The sequence below is a fragment of the Camarhynchus parvulus genome, chromosome 1A (assembly GCF_901933205.1).
Source record: "Camarhynchus parvulus chromosome 1A, STF_HiC, whole genome shotgun sequence".
Classification (NCBI taxonomy): domain Eukaryota; kingdom Metazoa; phylum Chordata; class Aves; order Passeriformes; family Thraupidae; genus Camarhynchus; species Camarhynchus parvulus.
In genome coordinates, this window is record NC_044586.1 from 58,518,929 (window position 1) to 58,546,476 (window position 27,548).

Genomic DNA, 27,548 nt, shown 5'->3' on the forward strand with positions numbered 1-27,548 from the left:
AACATGTTTTTTTAGATAAAGCTCTTTCAGCAGTCTCCCACAATATGGTTCCTCTGTGTTTTTACCCACATCTGCGTGATGAAACAGCAAGAGTAAATCCAAACACTTCAGGAAGACTTTTTTCCACAGACAAGTACAGCTGAATGTACATACTTAAAATTTTATTAGTGAGACATTTGTCTAGGTATGTCCGGTTTCCCTAGACTGTTTTTCATTCACTTGACATTTTTTTGTCTCTAGGAATGGATCAGTACTTTCAGTATGCATGTTAATAATGTCCCAGATAACTGCTACATTTGAATTTGGTGTTACTGTATCTCCTGGAAGAGCACTTTAGGCCACAAACCCTCAAGTCCTATTCACTTGTTACCTGGAAAAGGTCATTTCCTCACATCTGAGTTTGAATTTTTGGGGGTGAAACCTTGGCTCCATGAAACCAAGGTTTCACCCCCAAAAATTTCATATTCTCAGCTATTAAAGACTGTCTTGTTCAAGTAACACTTTGAGGCAGGTACAAATGCAGTATTGTATACTCACCCTGTATTTTCAGTCTCTTGCAGCATTGGTGATCTCTCACTTGGAAAAGAATCACCACTGTCTCCCTCTTCTCTGGATCTCAGGACTGCTGGCACAGCTCAGCTACCAACTGTGTTCCCTAAGGTTAACATACTCGTTATGGGCTGTTTCAGCAGCTTACAAAACTGCTTATTTTTACACTGGTAATGGAATCCCACTGTCCAAAAAAAAAATCAAAACCAGCAAGTGTTCCTTTTCTTGCTCTTATTTGCCTGCCGTCAATTGTTACTGATTTTTAAAGCAAATGTAGCTCCTTGTGGAAATTACTGTTAACTGGTTATTTCTTGGCTTACAGCATAAGTAGCAGAAAATGTTACTCCAGGATTACTCAATGTGCTGAATACTCTGGGTAGACCATTTGTGGTTTCTTTGACAAGGTCTTCTACCTGCATGTGAAGAACCCATATCTTATTCCATGAAACAAGTATCAGCAATCATATTAGAACAGCTTATGTTGAACAAATACTTTTATTTACAAGAGCATATGTGAATTTTAAAATAAAAAAATGAAACATGTCTACTTTCAGTCTTCAGTCTGCTTTAGCTTAAGTCTCCAGCTTGACTCATTTGGCTTTCTAGTTTGAAGATCAAATTTGTGGCAAAATGGTAATAATCTAGTAGTTTGGTGCCAGTCTTGGTCCTGGAAAGCACCTGGCCTAGCCTAGTCTCTCCGTACATAGAAGATATTGTATCCCAGTTCCACCATGGCCCCGAGCAGCAGGGCCCAGAGGGGGATGAACACATAGGCCAGTTTCATGGTGGTGAAGCGCTGCAGCTTGGCACACAGGGCCAGGCAGAAGGCCAATTTCAGCAGCATGGCAACGAGGTACCAGACTTTCTTCTTCATGTTCTGGGAGCCGTTGCGGGGGTCAAAGCCAGACTTGCAGCGTCCAGCCATTTTTACAATTAACATGACGAGAAGAATTGTGTCAAATATCCACACTGGAATAAAAATGAGGAACCAGTTCCACGGTGCTTTCTCATCCAACTTCAGCACCAGCATGATCAGGAAGAGTAAGGTAAAAAGCCATGTCAGCAGCACTCTTTGAGCCAGGGACATTCTCATTTAAACAGCTTTGAGAGGAAGGCCTTTGCTGTCAGCAACAAGCTAACAAAACAAAAAGGGGAGGGCAGGCATCAAAAGATGGCTCTACACCACCATGAGGCATATTCCATAAAGGAGACCAATTCCTTGCTCTTGCTTTCCCACTCCTAGCCTCACCCACATACTGCTTCCCAGCACTTTCATAATTAGCATGCTCAGCTGAGCAGTGTTTGTTCCAGTCCACCATTCCCTTGGAGTGCCTTAAGTCAGCTGTGTAAGTGCCTTCATCTAAATTTGTTCTATGAAACAAACTGTACTTTAATCCTAAACAAGCTGTCAGACTCATTTAGGGATTTCTGAATGTTAAGAATATGTTTAGATCCATTTTTCATCAGTACTGAGGCACTCAGAGCCAGCACTTGACAACAAAACATAACAGTTCTGTCTCTGTAACAAAATAACCACAGTAAAACCTGAACCAGCACAAAGAGCTCAAAAACCCTCAGAGGGATCCTGCAGTGTGCACAGCTGCAGCTGAACTCATCTGGCCTCAGACTGAGCCACTGAGCACTGCCCAGCTTTCTGTCAGCCAGCAATCTTGAAATGACTAAAAGCTACAGATAAGGTTTGCTTCTTGGCAGGTATCTCAAGTATTTCAGACACTGGCTGACAGGTTTATTGGCTGGGTAGGATATTTAAATTTCTCTGTAGTCATGACAAAAGAAAAGTAAGATAAATGCATCTGCTGCTGCAGTCATGAAAGTGAAGTTTTTATCTTCCTAACGGGATAGTTTTTACCACTGCATCTGCCAAAAGCCTTTCACTACAGGTGTAAAAAGCAGAAGTGTGAAGGACTGTGATCTTCCTCTAGATTTCACGCTACAAAAATGAATAACTTTTACCAGTGAAATGGTGCTGAAATATGTATTTTAATTATTTCAAAACTTTGAGTTAAAATTTTTACTAATTCCCTTTAGAACACAAATTGCCTTTCACCTGAAATAAGAAAGTGAGCTTTGATTTGTTCCAGACTAGACAAATATTTGAATTACTGGAAGTGTGATGTTGTGTTCTGAAGCACTGAATGCTGAGCACCAGATGCTGAGGGAAGGACAAGAGCTGCTTCCCTCTGTGCCCAGGAGCTGCTGCTGCTTCCTGTGAGTTATTTCCAAGGCACACAGCATCACCTGACTGTGGCTGCTGAACTCACCCAGCAAGCAGAAATCTACAAATCTACTGCCACCCTTTTTTTTTTTACTGGAATAGTTTTTTTGCCAGATTAGGAAGTTGAACAAATTCTGTGCTCAGATAAGATTTGCTGCTGGAAGGAGGGAAATAAAAGTTGCTGTCTCAACTGGTTATGAGATGACCTATTTTACAGTGAGGGGATAACAATTCTGTACATCATTAAAATCATCCTACAGTTTAAATCTGCATCTTCTGATACACTGTTCAACAAACAGATGTACTATTTTGTTCACTCTGGGTTTGAAGTTTGAATGGATTTGATTTAGTGGATTTGATTTAGTAAGATTTCTTGTAAGAAGATCCAGTTTTGCCTAAAATAATCTAAATTGGAGTTGCAGTCAGTGCATCCCCTTTTTGTTTTGGGGCTGACACTTGTGTCCAAATCAGGCCAGTTCCCTGAGCTGAACTAGAAAAAAAAGAGAAAGTTTAAGGTAGGATTTTGTAGTTTTGCTTTTCACAGTCTCAATTCTGCCCAGATCACCAAAGGGTCTGGTCAAAGGCAGTTCCTGACAGGGTGGAACCAACTCCCCCAGCCTTCTCTGTGTTGGGGAAGAGGGGAAACTCAGAAGCAGCACTCGAGAGTTAAGGGGACAAAAAAATTGGAGGAGGTTTAGATAGCATTGTTTTGCTCTTGTTACAGAAACAAACCTAAACCAGCTGGCAGGGGATTGCAGAACAATTGCTATGTCTGGCCTGAAGCATTTACAGTATTTTGAAAACACTTCCAATACTCTCAAGTGCAAGTCTGCGGCTAAAGTGAGGAGTCATGGTCTGAAATGAAGTTTCAACATCCTTTTCATGAGAATGTTTTTCAAAACCAGTTCTGGAAATCAATGCTACAAACACTACAAGAAGGACAACTCTCTTATTAGCAAACTGGAGAAAGCAGAAACCAAACAGAAACAGACTGGAAACTTGGGTCTGAAAGGAAAAAAGAAACTCAACACTCTTAGAAGTATCAGGTTATCAGATACTCAAAGAAGGTGCTATCACCTGTCTCTGGAGGAAACACAAAGCTACTGAAGATGTATTACATGGGGCTACTCAATTTGAAGGTTGTTCACTTGAAAATACTTTCAGTTTGCTAAGAACCACTGGAAAAAACAGGCAGAAAATTCAGCATGGGAAGAAGTTACACTGCCTTTCTCTGACCTAACAGAGAATCCTGCCAGATTGGGCAGGACTGCAGGGCTCCAGTCAGTTTTAGAGGCATTTTGAGATGAAAACTCAAGAAAATCCAAGTGCACTTTTGAGATCTTAAGAGTCTAAGTAAAGAAACCTACCAGATTTTGAAGAGAGATTTGAGAGCTGGATATAGAGCTGACATAACAAGGAAGGATTTGATTGCATGGAGCATTTGATGATCTCATGCTGAAACAAAGATGATGGGCAGATTCTTTGCTAGAGCCCAGCTATCCCAGCAAGCTGGGTGACACTGGGAAAAGGATGCAGCTGTGCCACAGGCCTGGACTGGCTCTTCAGTGAGAACACTGATGGGATGTGAGAGAGTGAAAATAAAAAAGCTCCTGGCTCCTATTAAAGGACCGACATAATTAGACAGTGAATATTTTCAGTGAGCAGAAACTATCCAAGGAGCATCACTGACCTTGGTGGGATGATCTGCATAACGAGGATATTATGATAGCTAATACTGTCCTGTTTAGGAGAAAAAAATAAAGAGGGCAAGTTACACATGACACTCAGCTCAGTAGTAATAACATGAACCTACACATTTAGATTTAAACCTTGAGCATCGCCTAAAAAAGTCCTGAAATTCGTATTATGGTGAAACCATACTAAACAGAACCCTAATTCGATTAAATACCACTTTAGAGCCTATTCCGATCGTAGGGGTAATTTAACACTTCGAAAGAAATACTGCGGTAGGCCCGGCTTAAAACCCCAATTAAACACCGCTTTGCATTCACAAACTCGGCCCCTCCCTCGGCCTCACGGCCTTATCCCATCAGGCCCCGCTTCCCCGGCCGTGCCGGCGGTCCCGGAGGCGGGAGCCCCCCTCGCTGCCCGTCACCTACCGCAGATCCCGGCGCATCCCCCGGTCCGCGGGGCCCGCGCTCAGCTGAGGGGGCGCGGGGCCCTCCCCGCCCGCTCCGCCTCAGGGAACCTCCCGCCTCCCTCACCCGCCCCGCGCCTGCTATTGGCCAGCGGGGGCGCGCGTCTTGCCACCCTCCATTCTCATTGGGCCACGGAGACGTCGCTCAAGTTAATCCCGCCTTCCTATCCCGGTCGTCTGTGACGCCCCTGGAGCCCGGACCACCCATCCCGGCCGGCGGCGGGTCAGCCTGGAGCCCCGCCTCCGCCGCCGATTGGTGCATCGGGCTGTCTGTCACAGAGGCCCCGCCTCCGCCCTACCGCCTGTCCGTCAAGCGCAGCCCCGCCTTCCTCGAGCTCTCATTGGGCTGCGCGGCCGCCAGTCACACCTCGGCCCCGCCCCCGGAGGCGGAGGGGCCGCCGTTGGCCGCCGGCCCGCGCTGGCCCCGCCCTCGGCCCGGCGGCGCGCGCGGGTGGCGCGCTGTTGCTGCCGCCGCTGGCGCCTGGACGCGCGCGCCGCTCCCCCCCTCGCGCTTCCCCCGCCAGCTGTTGCCTCGCGCGCGCCTTCCCGCCGCCGCCTCGCGCTCCCGCCGCCGTTGCGTGCGGCGCGCGCTGCCCCGCGGCACCGGCGAACGGTGAGATGGCGGTGGGGGGTCCGGCACTCGGGGGGCTCCGGCACCCGGGGCGTCTCCGCCCCGCCGGGGCAGCAGCGGGAGGGGAGAACCGGGGCGCCGAGTTCCCCGCGCGGCTGGGGAAGGGGCCGACCGGGGCGCGGGGGCCGGCCGGGGCGAGGCGGCGGTGCCCTCTCTGTGCTCGGGGACAGCGCGGCGGAGGCGCGGGGCGGGCATCACCGGCGGGGCTGCCGTGGCTGCCCTGGCCGGGCGGCGGGAGCGGGGCGGCTGCCGCCCTCCACCTCCCCGGGGCAGCCCCTGCCGGGGCACGGGCGGGCGGCCGCGGCCTCCGCGGCGCCGCGGTTCCCTCCGGCTGAGCCGGCGCCGCCGGGGCGGGGGTCCGAGCGCGGCTCGGGGGTCCGCATCGGGTCCGGCCGGGCAGCGGCCGCGCCGTCCCGGAGCCCTCGGTGTCCGGGCGCCGTGTCCTCCGGTGCGGGCGGAGATGTGCCGGTACGGTCCGGGGCCCTTGCCGTGCTCGGGGCTCTGGCTGCCCGCTCCGGCTCTGCTGTGAGGCTCCTGCTTCCACTGAGCGTACCGAGAGCTGCCTCAGCGCCTGTGTCTGGTGGTAGAACGATAGAACGTCTTTTCTGCTTCCCTTCAGAGCTCCTGAATTTCAGCATCTTCATGTTCGTCTCTGACCTCTCTCGTGTCTCTTGTGTTTTACATACGTTTGTGTTTTCTTTTGCTTTACCTTTTTTTCCCCATCTTTTCCACCCTAAAAAAGTGGCAACCTGACTACAGCTTATCCTTGGTTTTCCGTTTGGGAATCAAAATATTAGGGAACTTCTCATCACTCAAAGTTTATGCTGTCACATTCATTTTCTTGGTGTTTTATTTATTTACTGTCTTTTCTGTGGGAAACAAAGGAGCTGAGGAGAATGTATCCCACGGTAGTAGAACTGTGCAGGTGTTTGTTACTTTTACTAATGTTTCTCATACCCTAGCCTCTGAGGGAGTGTTACCCTGATCTATCAGATTCAGTGAAACTTTGAGTCCATAGTGTTAAGCTCTGTGCCTGGTATTTTGCCTTTTACTGCTTTTACATGTTACTGGTCACTTGAAAAGCAATGCTGCCGAGTCTTGCATTTTGTTCCAAATTTGCCAGTGTTTTATCCATCTGTCATATAATTAAATGGAAAAAGTAATTAATTGGAAAACCTGACTTGTTGAAAGTACTTTAATTAATGTTCTGAAATTCTTTGTGATGAAATGTTCCTACAGAAAATACAGCTTGCCTTACAGTTTGGAGACACGAGTTCTCTAATAGGAATGAGACTAGGGATGGTGTGTCATCAGTAATTTGTCTGCTTATATCTTCCTGTTGATGATGTTAAACAGATGGTGGTATCTGTTTTATCAGGGAGAAGTGCATCATTTGAAATAACCTGTTAATCCTAGTAAGTGAATCCTAATATCTTCAGCTGCACTTGGAGTGGTCAGTAAGCAGCAGAAGGATGTATTTCTGTCTTTCTGTTACATACATTAGTACTTGGCATCAGACTTTGTTTCCCTGAGGTTAAGAGGCTAAAAGTGTTTTGTGCGTAAATCTCTGGGTTATAAATAGCTGTATGCATTTGGCTATTTTTGTAGCTCTGAAGTTTTGGTGATCTTCTTTGGTTTGCCTCTTTGCTTGTGACTCCCTGGAAAGGATAATCCTTTTCTCAGAAGTCTTATTTCTGTTCTAGTAAGGTGTTTATGAATGTGTGTATGTGCATCACCTTGATGGACTCCGCTGTACAGTATTTGCAAGCAACTTTCATTTCTGAAGGTAAAGGTTGAGAGTAGTGCTTGGAATTTGTGTATTTAACATCCCAATCCATGTTTGAAGTAGAATATTTGTGCAGTTACACATTCTGTTGCTATGTTTTACTGCCAATGTATGTTTTTATTCTGGATATAAATATTACCAAGGATAAAACATGAGCCTGAGTCACCAGAAAAGGAATTCGGAAACCTGGTTGGTTTAATTCAATGTTTGCACAATAATTTTTTCCCCTTGCCTTGTGTGGAACGTGACATACAAATAAGTTGTCAGTAATTGTTGGGAACTCTATGGAGAATTTCAAGTATTCTGGGTTTATCCGAAAGCATAGTTAGCTCAGCTGGTCTCAAAAAGTTGATCCCGGCTGTATCCATAGCTGCTGGGCATTGGTGTGAATTCTGGGAGCAATCAAAGTCCTGTAGGTTTTGAAAGGGGAAGCAGTATTGGTGTGTTTTAGAGGGGGGACAGAGGTGTGTTAAAGAATTCCAGTCGGCCTGGTTTGAGGCAGCTGACCAGGTGGTGAGGGGTGGAATGCTGCTGGAGTTGAACAATGCTGTTCCTGTCACAGCTGGCAGGGGTCACTGGAAAGCAGTGGACTTTATTTCTTTCCTAATTCTCCAGAGTTACATATGCTGTCTTCCTTGGCTTTTTCTATATATCTATCTTTAGTTATTTCTAATAGAAATACTGCTGAAGAAATTTTTTGTCTTTTCTCAGGACCCCCGTGAATGAGAATGATACCAGTCAAAGATTGGGCTTTGGGTTTTCCTTTGTCTGTGAGGAAGTTCTTTTCATAATAAACGGTGTTGTTTAGGGATTCATCATCAGACAGTTTATGTGGATTTTTAGCAAGACTTATTAAGGGCACAAAGCTTGTACAAGTGCTTCCTTTGTCTCTCTTCTCCCATTTGAGTCACTTCTTACTCAGATGATGAAACCAAAGTTAATGGCACCTGAAAGACATTAGCTACCTACACTGTGACAAATTTTTATAAAACTTTTGATAGGTAGTGTCCCAAATTAATATTCCTACCCAAAAAAGGCAGTCATAATTGAGTCCCTCCCTTCTCCAAGAAGTGAGCAATTGTTGGGCAGTGTGTGTGCTAAGCTCTGAGCCATCAGCACTAGCCTACTTTGACTGGCCCTGCCAAGCTCTTGGGATGGTTGTTATGATGGGTGGGGGGCAGGAAAAATATTTTGGGTGGGGACAATGGTAAGAGCAGGCAGACTTAATTGCTTCTGCCCACAGAGCAAGGTAGGCCTGTTTTTTCTCTGAAGTTTTTTTGTTTTATGAAGGAGACAAAACAAAACTCTTGGGGTACCTGTCAGAGGTACTGCTGCATCTTCCTGTTTGAGGACAGTTGATCACCACCTATTAAAAGATATGTGGTGGTGTGAAAAGTAACAGACTTTGAAAGCTTTTAATATCATGCTTTCTCCCTTGAATTTACTGTTCTGTTATTTATAAAGGTCCTTCTTGATGGGTGCAGAGGAGGAAATGGTTAACTCTTTGAAGAAATTATGTTAGAATTTTTAAGAAGAACCCAAAGGACTTAATAAATTGCCACAGTGGAAGAAAGGGTTAACACTGATTAGAGTGATAATGTATTGCTGTGTAGTGTTTGGGTATGCTCTACTTGTAATCATAGAATAATTTGGGAAAGGGTCATTGGAGGTCATCAGTCTGGCCCAGCCCCATCTCAGAGCAGCTTCAAAGTTAGAGCAAACACATGTACATCTAGAGAGATAGCCGTTGTGTTGTCAGGAAATTTAGAAATACAGCTTGTGTTTGTGGTGGGCTTTTTTGTTTGGTTTTTTTTTAATTGAAGGGTAGGATATCGGGGAGTTCCTAGAACTATTCTCTTATTTCTTAATTTATGCGTGTGAATGGGATTTTTTCCAAATTTGTTTCCTCTGGGAATACATGTAATGTTCAGTATTTAATTCTTTGCTCATTTGAGGTGATCTTGGTAGATGTTCTCCAAAGAGCCTAGATGGCTTTCTGGAATGAGTCCAAGCATTGGACTCCTATTTGCAAATAATTTGTGGTTCTGTTCTTAAAAAATAAAGTACAACTGCAGAGTGGGAGAAGAAATGAGAGCAGTATCCCATCAAACATGAAATCGTGCAAGCCTCGCATTTTGGAAGTTGGCCAGCGCCAGATGCTTTTGGGGTTTAGGTGGTTGGCAGATGCTGCCTTGGCACTGAACACCCTTGGTGTTGATGTGTCCAAGGGACAGTTTGTTCTGTGTGTGGCTCATGCTCTCCTTGGTGTTGGCTTCTGCCCGTCCTGCCGTCGGGTTCAGGGCAGTGTTTGGATGGCCCAGCACAGCCCAGTGATCTCTTTGGATGTTTTCTTGCATCCTGCATTATGAAGCTTGAGATGCCCTCAGCTCTGTGTTTATTTTTTCCCCTTATTATTATTGTTATTGTGTGTTTAAATAGCTGCTTTGTTTTCGAATAGGAGTAAAATCTTGGCTTCAGTGACTTCCTGTGGCAGTGAGTCTAACAGTCTACTTATGTGTTGTAATATAATATTTCCCTGTTAAAAATTTGGCTTTGCTGTCCTCTCAGCTTAGTTAATAAATGAAGTTGCCTGTATTACTAGGAAGCTGTTGTTTTCTTGACTTTATTTTCTGTTTTTCTCTTGAAGTCTCATTTAATTTATTTTAAGGCCTTATTATTCTGTTCATGGTTGCCTGTTTCAATAGGAGAGTCTTTCAAGTTGTTGCTAATTCATAGCCCTTCTCAGAACCCCTCCCCCTTATACTTTAATAATCTTCTCCCAATAAAGTAGGTGTATTTCAAATCAGATTGCACAGCTGATGAACAGAGCTGTACTGTCGTTTTCCTTGTCATCCCCCTTTTATTCAGGTCTCCCTGCTCTTCTGACTGTATTGTATTGGATGGCAGAGGTCCCTGAGCTGCTGAAGTTCCTTTCTGGATTTGAGATATCATTTCTTAAGGCTTTTAGTGGTGTTCATAGATTGCTCCCCCTGCCTTCCCTTACAGATAACATTGACATGGTTGATGTTGAATTCCGTTTATTTTGCCTTTTCATTGTTAAAATTTGTTCATATTCTTAAGCTTTGCTAGTTTAAGATTGCCATCTAGAAATGTTACTGCTTCAGGTTTTCTTTTTTTCTTTGCAGTAGAAAAGATAAATATAGTGAGCCCTGCTGAACCTTTTAACAGAAGCTTAAAATTTGGAATAATAGGACAGGGTTCAGTTCACTCTATTTCAGAACTTAATTTAGGCAGTACTTCATAAAAATGCTAGTCTACTGGTCCAGATAGGAGGAGGAGAGGGGAAATAGCCCTAATTAGTCGAGATTACTGTTTTCATGGTGCTTGAGGAGGCTTATGGGGAGAGATGCAGAGTGTTCAAGCTGGCTGTGGTCAGAGCTGCCTCGGTGCCATTTGTGCTCACTGTTGGTGCCATTTGTACTGGAAATTCACTTTGCAGAGGTGAATCCTGTGAGAGCTGCTCGTGTGCTCAGCAGGGGAAGCCAGAGCCTGGGAGCTGTGTCCTGTGTGGTGGGCTCTGGGGCTGGCAGCTGGTCACTAAGGACAGTGTCCTGTGGTTTAGAGTGGTTAAAACCCTTGTGGAGCCTTACAGGGCCATCCTGACCTTCGCCATCAGTCATGTGGACGTGTCTTTAGGAAGAGATTGTGTCTGCTTGAAGTTCCTTCTGTGGAGCTCTGGGAGCCAGCAGGAATGTGGGGCATCTCTTTGTAAGCTACCCTTATCTGTAAGGGCCTGATAAGCAATGACATGGTGTCTGTGTTCATCTCTCTAGTAAAAGTCTGATGGTTGGAATATTTACGTGGAATTTGCTGTTTCTGGATGCTCTCATTCTTGAACAAGGTAGTCACCAGGCACACTGGATGCTGAATGTCTGCCTCTGTCACTGCTGTGTGCTGAGGTATGTGAAAGCTAGTGGAACATAGACACACCAGACAAGGAAAATTTAGTCTGTTTGGTTTCAGGATTAGGGTGGTTCTGCGTGAAGGAGAATGGGGATTTGTGTGCGCTTTGCCTTGGACTGGTGCTGAACAGAAGAGCTGCAGGCCAGTGATCTGTGATCCAAGGAGATTCTGGGCACTGGTATCCATAGGTGATCAATAGCCTGCTCTATGCAGACTGGATGCTGCTGTTAATCTGCATTATCCAATTAGCTGATTGCAGTGAAGAATGTTGATTCCATATTTTCTTCTGTGTTTTGGCTGGTTTTAATCTGTGACAATGTTTGCTTTTCATACACTCTTTGGAAGTCTTTGACATCTTTCCAAAGGTTCTTTGAAAGTCCACGTATGTTCTACCACTTGCTCTTGTCTATCAGTTAGTTTGACATGTCCAGAAATACTGATAGACTGAGACATGATCTTCCTGTGTAGCAACTGCTGATTAGACCCTATCAGATAGACTTTCGGGTATAATGGTGTTCCATTTTTAATGATTGTTTTGAGGACCTTGCCAGATACACATGTAAGGCTTGTTACTCTGCAATTCCTTGCTTGGATCACTCCAGAGACCTTTTTGGTTTTTTTTTAAAGAATTTAAAAATTCATGCTCAGCATTTTCAACTCTGTTCCTACAGAACAGTGGCTGTTACCAGAGGCAGCAGCTTTTTCCGACAGCTCAGCCACTTCATGCCTCAGCTGCTTCAAAAACTTGCTGGATAACTATTTGTGGAACATGATGCAGACTTGGTGATTTAGGAGTGGTTTTCAGCTTCCTGACTGTAGTCATCAAGAAGCCACAACTCTGCTGTGCAGTGCCTGGTGACAGACAAACATGTCTTCCTAAACACACGTCAGTATTTCCAGTGAGCAAGATTTATTATTGCCTTAGGAATCTCAAGAAAGAAGAAAGGCATTTTATTTCAAGGTGGTGACTGTATTTGTTTGTTTGGAGGTCTTTTTTTCAAATATTTGTTAGGGTAGCTATATCTATCTATATATATAAATTAAAAACTTGGTGTTTATAGAAATTCTGTTCTTTAATAAAGTTGTTACAGTTGTAAGAGCAGATGTGTACATGCAATGTTTCAGGGATTTCCTCAGTATAAGGTTGCAAATGTTTAATGGGATATGTATGTGTGTGCGTGTAGTATTCAGTACAAAAAACAGGAATAGAAAGAACTTCAGATCGACCATGTGCTGTTTTTTTTGTTTTTTTTTTAAAGATACAGCACTTTCAGAAATGGCTTGTAGATCCAGTGTGCTGACAGCAATTACTGTATTTGGTGAGAATTTTGAAACTGAAACCTCATAGTAGATAAGAAGCAAAATTAACTTGAGTATAGTTCACTTTAAGGGCTTGGAGTCTCTACTTTATTGAACAGCAGAATATGTTTAAATATTATAAGCTTTTTGCTAACTGATAAATACCGCAGCAGGCTCAAAAGTAAATTGTGGGAGGTGTAGAATAGTGGACTTCTCAGTTCAGAGTCCTTCCCCCCTATTTTTATAGAGTAAGGTATCTATGAGACTGTGTCAAATTGCTTCAAATGAAGTCATGAACCAGTTATGTAACAAAATTAGGAAAGTTGCACAGATCTTAAGGCAGAGATTCCAGAAATGTCTGCAGCAGTTGCAACAACTGCACGCAATGTTCTTTTTACCATAACCTGAAATAAATCTCAGAAATCCTGATAGTCAACATTTGTTACTATTTCAGACAGTTGTGTAATTCACTGACAAAACAAGTATTCCTTGGGTGACAGTTATTTTGTGTGGCACTTCCTTGCTTCAGATATTGATGGGTTTGCTGTGGAAGTGAGGATGGCTAGGCTGAGTCTGCTTCCCATCAGATTTTGAAGGCTGGTTCTCACTGCATGCTCTGTGCTGTGTCTGTGATACCTTCCTGCTTGGCTGGTGGGTGATAAAGGGCATGGGCTTATAAGGAAATAGGCAGCAGCAGAAATAGGATCAGGTGTAGTTTGTGGGCAGGATACTGGGGCCTGAGAAGGCATCAGCCTTTCAGCATCTGACATCTCGCTGGAGGCACAGGCAGGCCTGGCTTGTGTCTGTGTCTGTCATCATGTATGACATGTTTGGTACATCTGTGTTCAAGAGCAGGGTTTGATACCCAGCAGCCAGCACAGGGTCTGATTCATGTCTTATTGTGGCTGCTGTTGGCCTGATGAGAGAGGCCTTCTCAAACAACTGAAAACCTCCCAAAATAGACATTTAGGGATGTTAATTTTTAAAAATCAGTTGTTTGGGGGTGATTGCATTTTGGGTTTTCAGGTTTTTTTTGTGGGGTTTTGGGGTTCTTTTGAGATGGAGTGAAGGGCAGAGTTTGAAAATTAACTCTCATGAGCAGCATCCTAGGAATGCTGGTATCCAGTTTTAGCAGAGTTTTGGTCTTCCTTGGGGAAAGCAAGTATGTTAATTCCTTTTTATTTACAAACTGTTATGACCTTGGGTTGCAAGACAACTTGGGGGAGCTCAGCAGGTGTGGCAGGAAGAGTACTTCTCATGCTGGTTGCTGGATGTTGTCCTTAAGTTAGCAGTGTCTGGGGCTTTCTTAATTTAACTTGACTTTTTTCCTTCAGTTTTGACTGCTGCAGGTTTTCTTAAGGGTATCTGGAAAGAACATGATCAAACCTCCACTGAAAGGTGTGAACCTAGGAGTGACAAGTTTCTCATTTGCTGGTATACAATTTGCAATTCTGAAATGCTGTTTTGAGAACAGTGATGCGTAGATAAAGTACTTAAAAGTACTTAAAAAGAACAGTGAGTGCATAGCTTAGTATTTGATGTTTCTTTTCAAAAAGGAGATGTAGGTTTAATGGTTTATGTGTAATGCACATGAAAAATAATGGTTCTTTTGGAGCATTGCTTTAAGGCTTTCATCCTGTTTTGTGGCAGTGGCAGAACTCCCCTGGGTTTAAGTGGAGGAAGGATGACTCCTGGTAAGTTTAGTGCTGTTCTGCAGTACAGGGATGCCTCCCTTGGTTTGTTATGTCATGGCAGAAGCAGCTTTTCAGTCAACAGCAGATGCCCAATGACTGAGCTGTTTATTGGGCTAATTTAAACTTAAAGTATCAAATAATGTCAGCAATTTCGTGTTAACTTGTATTTTGGTGTTGAACCTAGAAAGTGAAGGGTTTTTCCTTTAATTTTTTTAATCATTGCTTTCTAGCTGTGCATAAACCAAGTTTAATGCTTTAAGAGAGTTTGTGTGATACAAGTGTTGCAATTAAATTAGTAGTTTAAGCCGTAGTCTTTACTGTTTAGATTCATTGTCTTTTCTTACTCTACATGCTGGGGAATCTTGGTGAAAAGACACCTGTGATTGTGAAACAGCAATATGGAGGATCTAACATAATGGTAAAACAGTTCTAGCTTGGAAAGCAGTTGAAGAAACCAGGTTGTAGTATTCTCATGGCTTTGTATGACAGCCTTTTTAAAACTGGCTTTTATTTTCCTGAAGGTACGAAAAATCAGTGACTTTTTAAAAAACATTTGAGACAAAAACAACCTAAATTTTGCAGTTTTAATTCTGATGATGTATGGTGAACATGCAACTTCATTGCATCATCAGTCTATGATCATAACGAGTTGAGAAGGACACTCAGGTCTTGACTCAACAGCTGCATGGTATCCTGTCCATTCAGGTTGGGATTGTTATAAAGGGAACAGGTTCCTTGAAATACTGAGTGATTCACAGTGTTTACAGGCAAGGACAGCAACTCTTTACCTATGCATCCTTGCTTGTGTTGTATTTTTAATTATGTCCTTTTGCTAGTAGACACTGCTTAGTCTTGTATATTCTTAAAAGCTATGTTTTTTCTTTGTCACTATGGAAGAGCACAGTTTTATTCTGTCAGTTCAGATTGCTTTAGACTGTTATTTAGGAATATATACATTTATGTCTGACTAGGGTCGCCAAAGCCCTGTGGATATGAGTAAAATCTCTAAATATGCTTTGAATTTATTTAAATCCTATCTTACTCAGTAAGCCCTGCAGTACTGTGGGGCTTGAGCTCTTAGCTACCTGAAGGCGTCTAAATATAAATTTCTGTGGCTTTTGAGAAACTGCTACTTTGATTGCAAAGTGTATTGTGTTATATGATTATGCCCTGAACTGGGAAATAGCTAAGCAACCCCACCTTTGAATAGGGATCACCAAAACTAGGTAGTCCTCTCTATTAACCTTTAAGAAAGTAATGAATCTTGATTAAAAATATTGCTGGTTATTCATAGCATTAACTGTTTGATGGAAATGTAATGAAAGTTCTGTTGACTATTACAGAGATGTTGTGATCAAGCTTTTCTATTTGGATGCTCTAGCTAATCTTTGAACTTGGGAGTATTTTTTATGTTGCTTTGAAATCTTCAGATAGTTAAGATTAAGTTAATCTTGCTGTAGTTACTCTGCAGAGGACATTGTACAACTGAGTGCTAAAGCTGGTGGCTATCCTAGATACAGGTATTTGACAGAGAACGTGGAGCAGAAGGCTGGGTCCAGAGAGTATGAGGGGAGAACCAGGCAGGAGAACAGGCACTGCTCTGTTTGTGTTTGTCTATCAGCTGTTTTCACTTTTACCCAGTTGATCCTGGTGTGCTTTAGAGCCAGGCTTTTACAGGCTGACCTCAGGATCAATGTCAGCTGGAAACACGAATGGCAGGGTAAGTTGTAATGAATATGCAGAGTTCTGAAATTGCTAAAATACTTAGTCTCCAGTCTAAGGTGTTCAGTGAGCTCTGGGCAGATAGTCAGAGCCAGGACTGCAGCTGACGTGCCTTGAATTGTTTCCATCCATCCCTCACCCAGAAAAACTAGCTTCAGGCTGATCTATTGAACTCATAATGTCTCATTAAGCCCCCCAAAACCTAAAGACAAACTGAAAACCAAACCACAGACAAATCCCAGCTCCTGCAAGCAGAAACACAGAAATAATTAAATAAACTTTTTCACCTTTCATTATTGTGCTGTCTCAGAAATGCTTGTGTAGCTCTTGAAGAAAGCATGTGATGTTTCCTAGTAGAGGTATTTTTAGTTAGCACACCAAACTCTGTTTTGAGACATTAATCCCATGATTTTGTCATATTTACTTTTGTAAGCATAATCTTTGCATTTGTTTATGCAAATGTATATGCTAATAAGCTTTAAATGCCACCAGAATAGATTTATGGAGGATTTAATGCAGAATTTGTTAAAAATATGAAAACCATGGATAATCTAAATAACAGGTTTGTTGATCAAAATCAAAGAAAGTCACTTTATATTTGGTTTATAGTTTTGTGGGGTAATTGTTTCTTGAGGCAAAGCATTTTTGAGTGAATTAAAAAGCTACTGCAAAGAAAGGTTACTGCCTTTAAAATGGCTGATCCACTTTTAGCCATATTCAACACAGTTCAAGGTCTTGGATTAATGAGTTAATGTTTGGTTTCCTAAAAAGTAATTGGCCTTGGAGAAGGACATCAAGTTAATGTAGCTGTTGAGGCTTCTGTCCAGGTTCACCAGTTCTTTACTGCTGGTAATGAGTTGTTCCAACCTTTGTCTCATCCTGTGATTAGGCTGGTAGGAAGTTGGGTTCATTGTATTTGAGAGGAGTGTTATTTGAGAGAAATGAGAAGGAGTTAAAGGTTCTCCAAGATGAGGTCATGAAAGCAGGGAGGATGCAAATGTGATCAATATCTGTGTGCCCCCTTCCTGCACTGGCACCTGTCACTGCTGTCACTGTGACTGTGTGGTGTGGGTGGTGTGTGTGGAGGCCACGTGTGTGTGGGGAAGGGTTTTATGTCACTTTTGAGTCCAATGGAGCAAAGGATTTTTAAAGTCAAGTTTAATTGAACAGGTTTTCCAATAAGAAAGCAAGTGCTGTTGTAAGCTTTGTGTGGGTGAGAATAGAAAGGTGACCAGTTCATGTGATATATCAGGTTAGAGCAGTCTCTCTTGGACTCCTTCCTTTATGTGATAGTATTTTTATATTTATTGTGCCAATGGATTCTTAATAATTGGTAGTTGCTCTTAGGAAAATAGACTCTGTTATCAGAAGCAAATACATCAGAAACAATCACAGATGTTGACAGTCAGGGCTGCCAGCTTTACCTGACTTGATGTGACTTACATGATATTTTCAACAGTGGAAAAATTGAGGTGTTTGCTTCCTCAGTTGCACCAATTGTCAGTGTTCTGATATTTCTGGAACTTTCTAAGAACTTTATTTCTGGAACTGTCTAAGCTCTCTGAGACATATCTTTCTCTTGAGTTGTAGTTTTATCTGAAGTTGCATAGAAGATACAGGAGTTGCAGTGTTAGAAATCTTAAAAATCAGTTCATTTGGGAAGCATGAACATGTGTGGCATGAGGTCTCTTAGAAATCCTCAATCCATTTGTTGAAGGTTTGTACTATAGTGTATATGATGCATGTCCAAACTAAAGGCACTATTATTTATATCTTTTAAGTAATGCACTGTATAAAACAAGAGTATGCCTAATGGACATGTTCCTATTTTATACTGTGCATTACTTAAAAGATATAGTCAGAGAAGAATGAACAAGCAAATGTCAGTGCAGAACTGAGTCTTTTGGAGGGTATTTTTAAAATAAATAGAGTCATACTGCGTTGGAAGGGAGCCATAAGGATCATCAAGTCCATCTCCCTGGCCTTGCACAGGACAGCCCATCTCTGTGGCCCTCCGCTGGATGCTGTCTTACAGCTGGATGTCTTTTTGTGTTGTGGTGCCCAGAACTGCCTCCAGCACTTGAGATGAGGCCATCCCAGGCAGAGTGGACAATCCCCTCCCTTGCCTGCCTGGCCATGCTGTGCCTGATGTCACCAGCCCAGGGTTGTCCCTCCTGGCAGCCAGGGCACTGCTGGCTCATGTTCCCATGGACCAGGATCCCAGGTTCTGCAGCTTCTCTCCAGCCTTTTGTTCCCCTGTCTTTACACACAGCCAGGGTTGTCCCAGGTGCAGAATGTGGCACTTTCCCTTGATGAGCTTCATATGGTTAATACCTGCTTTAAAGAAAACACAACCCAAACCCTGAATTTTTGGTGATGAATAATGTACAATAAAGTGTTATGAGTTGCTCTAATGCTTAGGTCTTTCATAAAGACAGTAATTTTAATCTATTGTACAGTTTTGGTTTCTATCCCATTTGTTGAATGTTGCATTTTTCTTTGGCTTTTTTATCTGTGTAAAAGCTATAAACAAATGTCTTTAAATCAAGAGGTAGATCTCAAATAATCTTCTATTATATAAACTCACTACAGGTTAATAATTCTTGCTTCCTTTCAATGAAGAAATATAAGGTGTAATGTTATTGTTGATACTGACAACTGAAGTGTAATGTTTTTACTCAGGATGGATCTTGGAAAATGTTTGATGTATAGTTTGGTGTTTGGGGACTAAGTCACTGCCCTCCTTATGACATCCTTAACCACGTCCTTGCCATCAGTGAGGCCACACTTGGGGTGCTGGCTCCACTTCTGGGCTTCCCAGTACAGGAGAGGCACAGATATACCTGAAGGCTTTTTATGTTTTTCTTTTTCCTTTTTTTTTCCTCTCTTGATGAACTCTGGCTGACTGATTACATGAAGGAAGACTGTAAAAATTAGTTTCAAGATACAAATATTTTACATAAGCTGAAAGGTTGGGTTTTGGTCTTTTTTTCATGCTGATTACAGTGGCATCAAAGACTAACTAATGCTATTGCTATTTGTTACCACTAAAAGAACCATATCATTTTTTCTTGGTTTTCTCCTTTTGACTTAGTTTTGGGCTACTGATTTCATGAGGGTGCTAGTTATGATTAGTGAAGTTCTAGCACTGATATTGCTTTCTTCTCCAAGTATATCTAATAGTGTGTATGAATTTTTTTTTACATTTTTTAACAATTATGGCTGGACTTCAGAGTACTGTGTTGGGCTAATAACTATAGGTTGCTTAATTTATCAGGGAGAAAAAAAGACTGCATGTAATAAAGCACTTGTGAGGTTCCTGTGAGACAATGACAGATAATCTCTGTGCAGCCTGTGTGTTTTACTGGGAAGGGAGGACAAAACTGGGGCTTTTGGTTTCCTGTAGCAGCAGATTTGTAGGTTTTTTTTTGTTTGCCTAGAGGAGAGAGCCCAAACTCTTAGTGAAATAGAGATGAGGCAATGTGTAAAGTAAATACAGCTGTTCAGTGATTTGCAGGTAACGGGAATGTTTCTGCATTCCCTGCTTGGCCTTCGTAGGGAAGTGGAAGTAAAGTTCTGTCTCTTTCTGTTAACAGCCTAAAATGACTCTGTGAATTCAGTGGAATAAATGGCGTCCAAAGTAACTGATGCTATAGTTTGGTACCAGAAAAAGGTAAGATTTCTGTTTGTTTTTATGGTGGCCTATTATGTTTATGTGTTAATATAACAAATATAAATGACTTATGCGTTACTTGTTAGCATTGTATGAGAGTGAGTAGCTTGAAACTTTTCTTCCATAGGTAAATAAGTATTTTGTGACATGAAATAGCTTTTAGTCTATAGCTAAGTCTGTAGTATTAAGTCTATAGCTTTTAGTCTATAGTCTTCTAGCTGAAAACTCCTTACTCCCTTGGTTACTTGTGCTCTGCAAAAAACCAAATTTTGTATTCTCAGTAGAGTATTAATTAATGTACAAGAGAATGTTGTTTCTATAGCACAGAAAAGAATCCTTGTATTTAAGTAGAAAGTAAGAATTGAAACAAATTATCTGTCAGTAACAAAAATCCTGTATAATACCTACCCAAAAGAGAGAGTCTTGGCTCTGGGGTTTAATTAGTTTCCGTGAGTTAGTGTTTTCCTTGGGTCTATAGCTGTCTTTTGGAGAGGGAGCATCTTGTCCTTAAGCAAATAATGCAGTGGTCTTCAAAACAGAAATTCTGGTTAGCTTCTATCAAAGCAACAGTTGCTTTCTAGAAATGAGGTAATACAGGTCTGCTTTGTTGAAGTCTTTACAACAGTGAATTAAATGTACAGTTGAAAGAGCAGAAAAATTAATTTTGCTGACTTAATCTATACCAATCATTCAATTATGTATTAAAAACTTGAAAATAATTCACAGTTTAATGATGATTTTTTTTTTTTTTACCATATACTCTGATTTGGAAAATGACTTGTGAAAGATCTAATGTAATGAAATTCAGTGGAGGATCTCATGGAGGGGGAAAGTGATGTTGATTTTACCTGCTTCTACTCATTCTCTCCTACACTTAATTCACTCACTGTGTAGAGATATCAGAGTACTGATATCCAAACGCCAAGAAGTGTTTGTATTTGGTCTGGCCAGGATCCCTTTGTGCAGTGCAAGAGATGCTGGGTGTCAGATCCTCATCCTGTCTCTGAGGTTGTTTTTGTTGGTGATGATGCACCGTCTATCCTTTGGACAGGTCTTTCATGATATTCAGCTTTACATATAGATGGTCCTTTGATGCAATAAAGAGCCTGTTGTCTCTGTAAATCTTAAGTGAAGTTCATGTTTGTTGTCTGGTTGGTTCTGGGTTTTTTTTCAAACACATGTGTTTCCTGTTGGTCATACAGTAAAAGGAATGGCACATTTGATATGCTTCAACTTTCCATCCTCCTGATGTTAGGAAGGCAGGATGAGTCACTGAGGTGTGATTTTACAGAGGGCAGACCTTCTGATCTTGATATAAACCAGCCATTCATCAGTTTTACTTTTCCCAGAACATTGCTCCTAACAGCATTACTTGTTATCAGTACAGGTCATTCTTTTAACCCTTGCTCTGTCGTTTTTTTCCAATGATTTCACACACATCTCAATTTTCTTGGTTCATAGTAAAACCAGCATTTCTGTGGTGAATCTCTGTAGGCGTTTACAGAGATCTGCTTGGCCAGGAATTGCACAGTTGCCTTTATGGCAAGGAGTTGTGGTGAGGTGGCTTTTGTTACAAGAGGGATAAGATCATGTATAAACCAGGTGTTGGTCTTCTCCCTGGTGTGAACAAAATTTAATTGCAATCCACACGTGGACTGGGATCTGCCAAAGGAGCAAGTTATGTTGCTTTAGTATGAGGAAGTGTAATATTTTGAGACAAATGGCTGTATTGTAGAAAAGTTGCAGATGTTCATGTGAATTAGACTGTAATTTCTTAGGTACCACAAATTCAGGGTTCTCCTGGATCTGGCTGATAACCCCAAAGAGTTTTCTCTCTCTCTCTAGTGTGGTGTGTGCTGTCTGTTCCTGGGAGTATCCTGACTCTTTCACCTTTGCCCTTGATTTTGCTTATTTATTTGTTTAAATCGCTTACATGGCACAGTATTTTTTACCCATGGATTTGTTATTTAAACCAAAGATTTCAATTTGGGGAACAGAAAGAGTTGTGCTAGTGTTTAGTTGATACCAGACTTTCTTTTTTGGTCCTTGCTTATGACGTCAAGATACTGAACTGTAAGACCTGTTGTTTGCTTCCCGTTTTAAATTTCAATTTCAGTTTTTATTGTAGTTGTCAGGGCTGTCTCACTGGTTAGATCTGCTGACTCATTACACCTATAACTGGAATTGAAAGTGGGGAGGGATCAGAATGTAGCACATTCCAGCAGTAGAAGTTTGTTCCTGGGGCAAGAGAGAGCCAGGGCTGCAGTCAGTATTGATCAAATTGATATTACTCACCTCTTTGATGAAATGAGAAAAAATAAGCTGTTGTTCTGGGGAGGTGTTTTCAGATGAATAAATTGGTATATGAATGCCTTGAAAAAGAAAGTTCACTTCTGGTATTTCTAGTTATAGATGACTAAGAAGCATTTGAGTAGGTTGGGGCTGTGTAAGAAATACTGAGCAGATAACTTACTCCTTGTCTTTCTTAGTTTTCAGTTTTAATGTATTTAAAAATATATTTATTTCATGTGTCTCTCTACTGAGTCTCCAAGGTCTGTTGGTTTCTCAGGAGACATTTTTATATCTCTTCAATGGAAAGAGTTAAGCAATTGAGCTCTTCCAACCCTACTTAAGGCAAGTTTTGCAAACAGCAAGTTTACTCATGACTCATAGTATTGTCTGAAATTGAGCTCCTTACACCAGGATGATTTAGTAATACCCTTAATTGTTTAAAAGGTCAGACCTTTTATTATGTAAACATGTTTTTCTGTTTTCACAATGGATTTACTCTGCTTTTAGTGTACTGGAGCTCCTGATTACTGCCTCGTAAAGTACAGTAATCAATTCTGAATTAAGTTTGGTTGTAAGATTTCAGAGTGGTATTACAACAGCTTGTTATTTGAGATACAAGGTTGCAAGGACAGAGTTTTAGTGCTTCCAGTGCATTTCCCAGCCAGTACAAATACTTTTGCAAGGCATGAAATAGGTTGACTCAGTAGACTAGATACAGGTTGACTCAGTAGAAATTAAAATAAAGGAAACCTCTGCTGTATTTCTTGGTGCACTGGGGAGTACAGTGCTGAGATATGTGTGACAAAGAGTTTGCCTGGCTTGTTTTCAGCCCTTGGAGCTGCCCTGCTTCTTGCAATAAAAGGGAGTGGCAGGAGTGTCTGCATGGCTCTCTGGAAGGGTTCCAGACAGCCTCTCACATAGATGCATCTCTTGGTTAATATCCTTAGGATTATGTGTATGTACCACAATACTGAAATTGCTTCAGCTTGGTGATGGATTATTTTGTGGAGAAAGCCATCATACTGTTTCCTGTGGAAAAAATCTTACACCCCACATTTATTGAAAACAATTTCAGTATCTGGTGGCATAACTTTTGTGTGATGCTGATACTATATATGTACTTGAAGTATTTATTGCCTGAATGACAGTAACTGATGTTAAAAATAATAAAATTATGAATAATTTAAAATATTGCTTGTAACTTTTTGCATTAATTTCTTAAAATACTTTCAAGTTTTACAGATAATAATAGAGGGAATTTTGGTCTGGTTTCCCCTTTTGGAGAAGATATGTAAGTTTACCTTAATGACTTTCTGATTTTCAATCCTTACAGAAGCCTTGCTGCTAAAATGGGAAACTCTTTCTCCTGCAATATTACCAACAAATTTGTACAGTTATGTTGTTCCTTCTCTTGGGGATGGTTGTAGGGGAAGGCAGAATGAAACTTATTGAATTGAGGCTGAATCCTGCACCTGATTGCATACCATTTAACTTTGCCAATGCAGCTTTCTGCTGCTCTGGGTGTCCCTTGGGTACATCTGTTAAAGGGCACAATAAAACAAATGAGATGTTTTCTCTCTCATGGCTTTAAAGGGCAAAATTAGAGTTCTAATGGCATTACTTTAAGATCTTAATATTCAGTGTTTTACAGCTCATCAGTCCAAGATTATATTTGCCTATTTAGATTCATAGAATGGCCTGGGTTGGAAGGGACCTGAAAAATTAATCATTTTCCAACCCCCCAGCCATGGTCAGGGACATCTTCCACTAGAGCAGCTTGCAACTTGGAGCACTTGCTAGTGAGGACCAAGGCAAAAATATGAATACCTCAAACTTCTCCATGTCCCTGGTAACCAGCTCTCCTGTTTCTCTCCACAGAGGGCCCACATTATTCCTAGCATTCTTTCTGTCATCAGCAAACCTGTAGAAGCTTGTTTGTGTTGCCCTTGAGGTCCCTGCCCACGTTTAACTCCATCAGTGCTTTAACTTTCCTAACCTGGTCCCTGTATTAAGTTAATAAAGGAGGAGTTAAGTGATGATTATATCCTACCTTGAAACCAGCTGATTTCCTTTTTGGCACTGAATACACGATACGTTATTCACCCTGGCACCAAAGGCAGATTTGGCCAAATGGACAGGCTGTATGGCTATTTTACCTAAAACTTTGGATGCTGAAACTGCATTGATTTGAAAACATCTGACTTCAAGTGCTGAAACCTGACGAATGTTGGAGCTGGTATTTGTCAGAACATGGAGGAAGAAAATGTGTGTTCAGATAGAGTTTCCTTCCACATGTGGTACTCAGGTAGTGGGGATTTACTTTCATTGCCTTGTTTGGTGAGGCAAAACTCTGGTTTCTGAATCTGAGAACTCTGAATTCTGAATGTGCAAAAGAGAACTGCAGCAGGAGTTGTGGTTGAATGAAGCAGACTTGCATTTTGCCTGCCTGTAGGCTCCCATTCCTGCTTTGCCTTTCCACAGACTTCCATACATTTATTTAGTGAATTTCGTCAGGAAACTCATCCAGCTAAAAGTAAGACTGTGAGTCTACAAGGAGATGAATGTATCTAATAGAAAGGGAGCGACAAGATGAAATCCCTCTGTCTTGGGAAGGGTTCTCTGGTTCTTAAATTGTTTAATTAGAAATTATGGCCTAACATTTTCTTATCTCTTCCTGTGTGATCTGATTGATATTTTAGCCACCCAGACAAATGCAGGGGCAACAAGGAAAGCATGCTATGGGAAGTGGAAATGATCAGGGACATCAGGGCAATGCTATTCTAAAATCCTAGTTGCAACATCAGTAAAGTTTGCTAGATTTTCAGTGGTCTTTAGGGAGTTATACTGAATAATGAGCCTGTCAGAGTGGTTTTCTTTTCCCAGTTACATCATGAGGCTGTTTTGTTTTGTGCAACTACATTATCATTAAAAAAAATGAAATGTTTCAGAGTTAAATCCTTAACACTTGGAGAGTAGCTGGGTGTTGTTAGCAGTAGTGTAGCCATGGACCCAGGAAAGGGATTGCTCTTGGCCAGCTCACCTCAGACAGCACCTGGGGTGCTGTGTCTAGCTTTGGTTATTCCTCTACTCTCATTTAGTTTAACCTACACACCTGGTTTCCAGCTGTTCTTCTGTATATAGTTTATGTTTAATTGTGTGATGAAAAGAGATGTTTTGTGGTTTTCATAGATGTCTTAAAATTTGTAAACCATTACTCAGGGCAATAAATAAGTATGGCTGACAGATCTTAAGAAGAATTAATCTGTAAAGAGTAATTCAGAAAAAAAACATTAGTATGTAGTTGATAAATGTTTAATTAGCTATTATTGGACTCTAAAAGGGATGGTATCTCTAAAGTAAGCCTTAGTAAAATTATTGTTCAGTGAAATGGCTGTAAATACAGTGCTGTTGCAGTCATTGAAAGAATTTCAGTGGGTCATTAGTTGGCAATTCAAATAGTTAATAATAAATAACTCTTATTAAAGTTTGAATTGCTTGCTTAATTTTACTCTAAATAGCTGATTTCAGCTCTCCTCTAGCACCAAACAAGAAGGGAGGGGTATTGGGATATTTTAAAATCAGAAGTAACAATTCAGCAGTTATAAATTCTGTGCCTTAGGATATAGAACCTTAATCCCTTCACTGTCCTTCTCCATTTGACTAAAAGTTGCTAAACTCTTTGCTGTTAACAGACAGTGTACAACTGTCCTATAGTGATTTCTATCTGTGCTTTATCATCTAAGTTTGTCTTAGTTTAGCTTGTCCAGTCCACATATCCACCATAAACAAAATTGAAAAAACCTTCCACCCTTGAAAATGAAAAATATCCAGAAAAAACCCCTTCCCAAGACTAGACATCTACTCCAACAGAGATAATTATACTGCTGAGCTACTAGAGTATTACCTTTACTGCAACGGGGATCAGTTCATGCAAGAAATAAACAGTTCAAAATAACTTTTAATAATCCTGTTCTAAGTTTTGAGAAAATGAGACATATTGAAAAATTAATAATACTGCCTGTATAGAAATTATTTCTATATGGATATTGTAATACTAAAATTGATACAGAAAATCATATAGTTATTTTAATTATGTTGGACTGTAGAAGTTAATAAAGCATATTAGCTAATATTTTAGCACCAAATATTTTAATAAGCCGTCAGACACTCCAAGGAAACAACTTTGTTATTTATTTATTGAACTCTAGATCTTACATATTCTGGATTTGTAATACTATTGTGATGTGGCTTGTAAAAGTGTTCAGAGGTTTTAAAGAGCAAAGTTGAGCATACAAGTTTCATTATTGATAAACATTAAAGTTTTAAGATCCAAGAGGAAATACTATGTATTCTTAGGATCATAATCTTTGCTAGTCTGCATGCTCATAAATTATAAATGCCTCTTGAAATATTGATCAATTCCATTAGAATCAGAAGGGCCTTGTGAGTATTGGGCTACAGGTTGATAGCATCACTACATTAGCTTAAAGTGAATATCAGTGTCATTCACAAAGCTCAAATTCAATCTTGATGCACACGTGTCTCGCTATGATAAAGGCACCAGGAAGAAACACTGAGCAGTGCCAAAGCCCTTTCCACTGTGCTTTGAACTAAATATTGCTGTGTTTTCAATAGCTTAACTCTTTACTTAAGCTAATTGCTATTGCTGTTATACAGCCAAACTGTACAGGTGCCAGATTTCACATGTATGAAGAAATTTGATCAAATGCTTCCTGACGTATTTGATTGGGCAAGACTAAGTGCAGTTGTTTTTAGATAATTACAAGAGATGCACATATCTTTTAAACCCAGAAAATGTTATGAGGAGTCTGCACTTAAAAAGGATCTCAAATTTATTTAATGTTTCAGTCAAGAGCTGGCTTTATTGAGTTTACCAAATGTGTAATTGTAATTTCCTATGCCAAGTTACATACAAGTTAGATTTTTTTAATGATTACTTGTGAGGAATTTTTTTTCAAGAAAACCTATCTGAAAGTTTATTGTACCCTGTTAATGTAGGATGTTTAACACCTGCTTCTCTGTTGTGAAAGAGTGGCTGCAGTTTTCAGTTGCATTTAATTCCTTATATTCTGAAAATTTTTATAGTTGCTTGAAGAATGGTTGCTAATTCTGCAAATGCATGATGAACCCAATCCCTTTTATCGTCTTTACTTGGTATTTATTGAGGTGTGGGATCTTCAGAATTTTAGAGGTAGCTGAGTTGGATATACTGGATAAAATCTTGGCATTGAAGAGACCTGGGATGCATGATTTAAAAATGACATCTGTGTATAAAATAACATCTACTACTTTATCTAACTCAGCTACAGATAGGTTATACCACAGTTTTTAATATCTGTAAATATTACTGACAAGTTTCCTATAACAAGGTTGTGTTGATGCTTGGTGATAAAAGTTACATTTCAAAGTGAGACAATAGGCTTATCTAACTTTTTGTTAATTTATTTTCTGCCAAGTCATAGCAAACAAAAAAAATGCTATAGAATACAAGTTTGGATTAGGTATTTCATAATTTTTTTAGAATAAATTTCTGTGTGAAATCAATTTGAAATTGGGATATTGT

General features: G+C 40.9%; 2 protein-coding genes across 4 annotated transcripts in view; one reads left to right on the forward strand and one right to left on the reverse strand.

The window, feature by feature from the left end:
• Positions 1-530: 530 nt before the first annotated feature.
• Positions 531-5,008, reverse strand: TMEM60 (transmembrane protein 60). Of its 2 annotated transcripts, XM_030960203.1 has the most exons (3): positions 4,906-5,001; positions 4,476-4,525; positions 531-1,684 (listed from the first exon to the last, which is right to left on the reverse strand). In XM_030960203.1, exon 3 carries the CDS (start codon positions 1,640-1,642, stop codon positions 1,238-1,240), a length of 405 nt encoding a protein of 134 aa, XP_030816063.1. In that variant the 5' UTR covers positions 1,643-1,684; positions 4,476-4,525; positions 4,906-5,001; the 3' UTR covers positions 531-1,237. The 2 variants fall into 2 exon arrangements, with proteins under 2 accessions (XP_030816063.1, XP_030816062.1); XM_030960202.1 differs by lacking the exon at positions 4,476-4,525 and having other exon boundaries at positions 532-1,684; positions 4,906-5,008.
• Positions 5,009-5,498: 490 nt separating this feature from the next.
• Positions 5,499-27,548, forward strand: part of PHTF2 (putative homeodomain transcription factor 2) — a 62,827-nt gene continuing 40,777 nt past the window's right edge. Inside the window, exons 1-2 of one of the 2 annotated variants that reach the window (XM_030960048.1) lie at positions 5,499-5,556; positions 19,596-19,672. In XM_030960048.1, the coding sequence (XP_030815908.1) occupies positions 19,628-19,672 (45 nt within the window). In that variant the 5' untranslated portion in view covers positions 5,499-5,556; positions 19,596-19,627. Of the gene's footprint in view, positions 5,557-19,518; positions 19,673-27,548 lie in introns of those variants that run through there. The other variant, XM_030960049.1, reaches the window with a different exon arrangement.

Coding starts and splice junctions, on each gene's coding strand:
- TMEM60 (XM_030960203.1), bottom strand. CDS start 1,642: ATGAGAATGTCCCTGGCTCAAAGAGTGCTGCTGACATGGCTTTTTACC.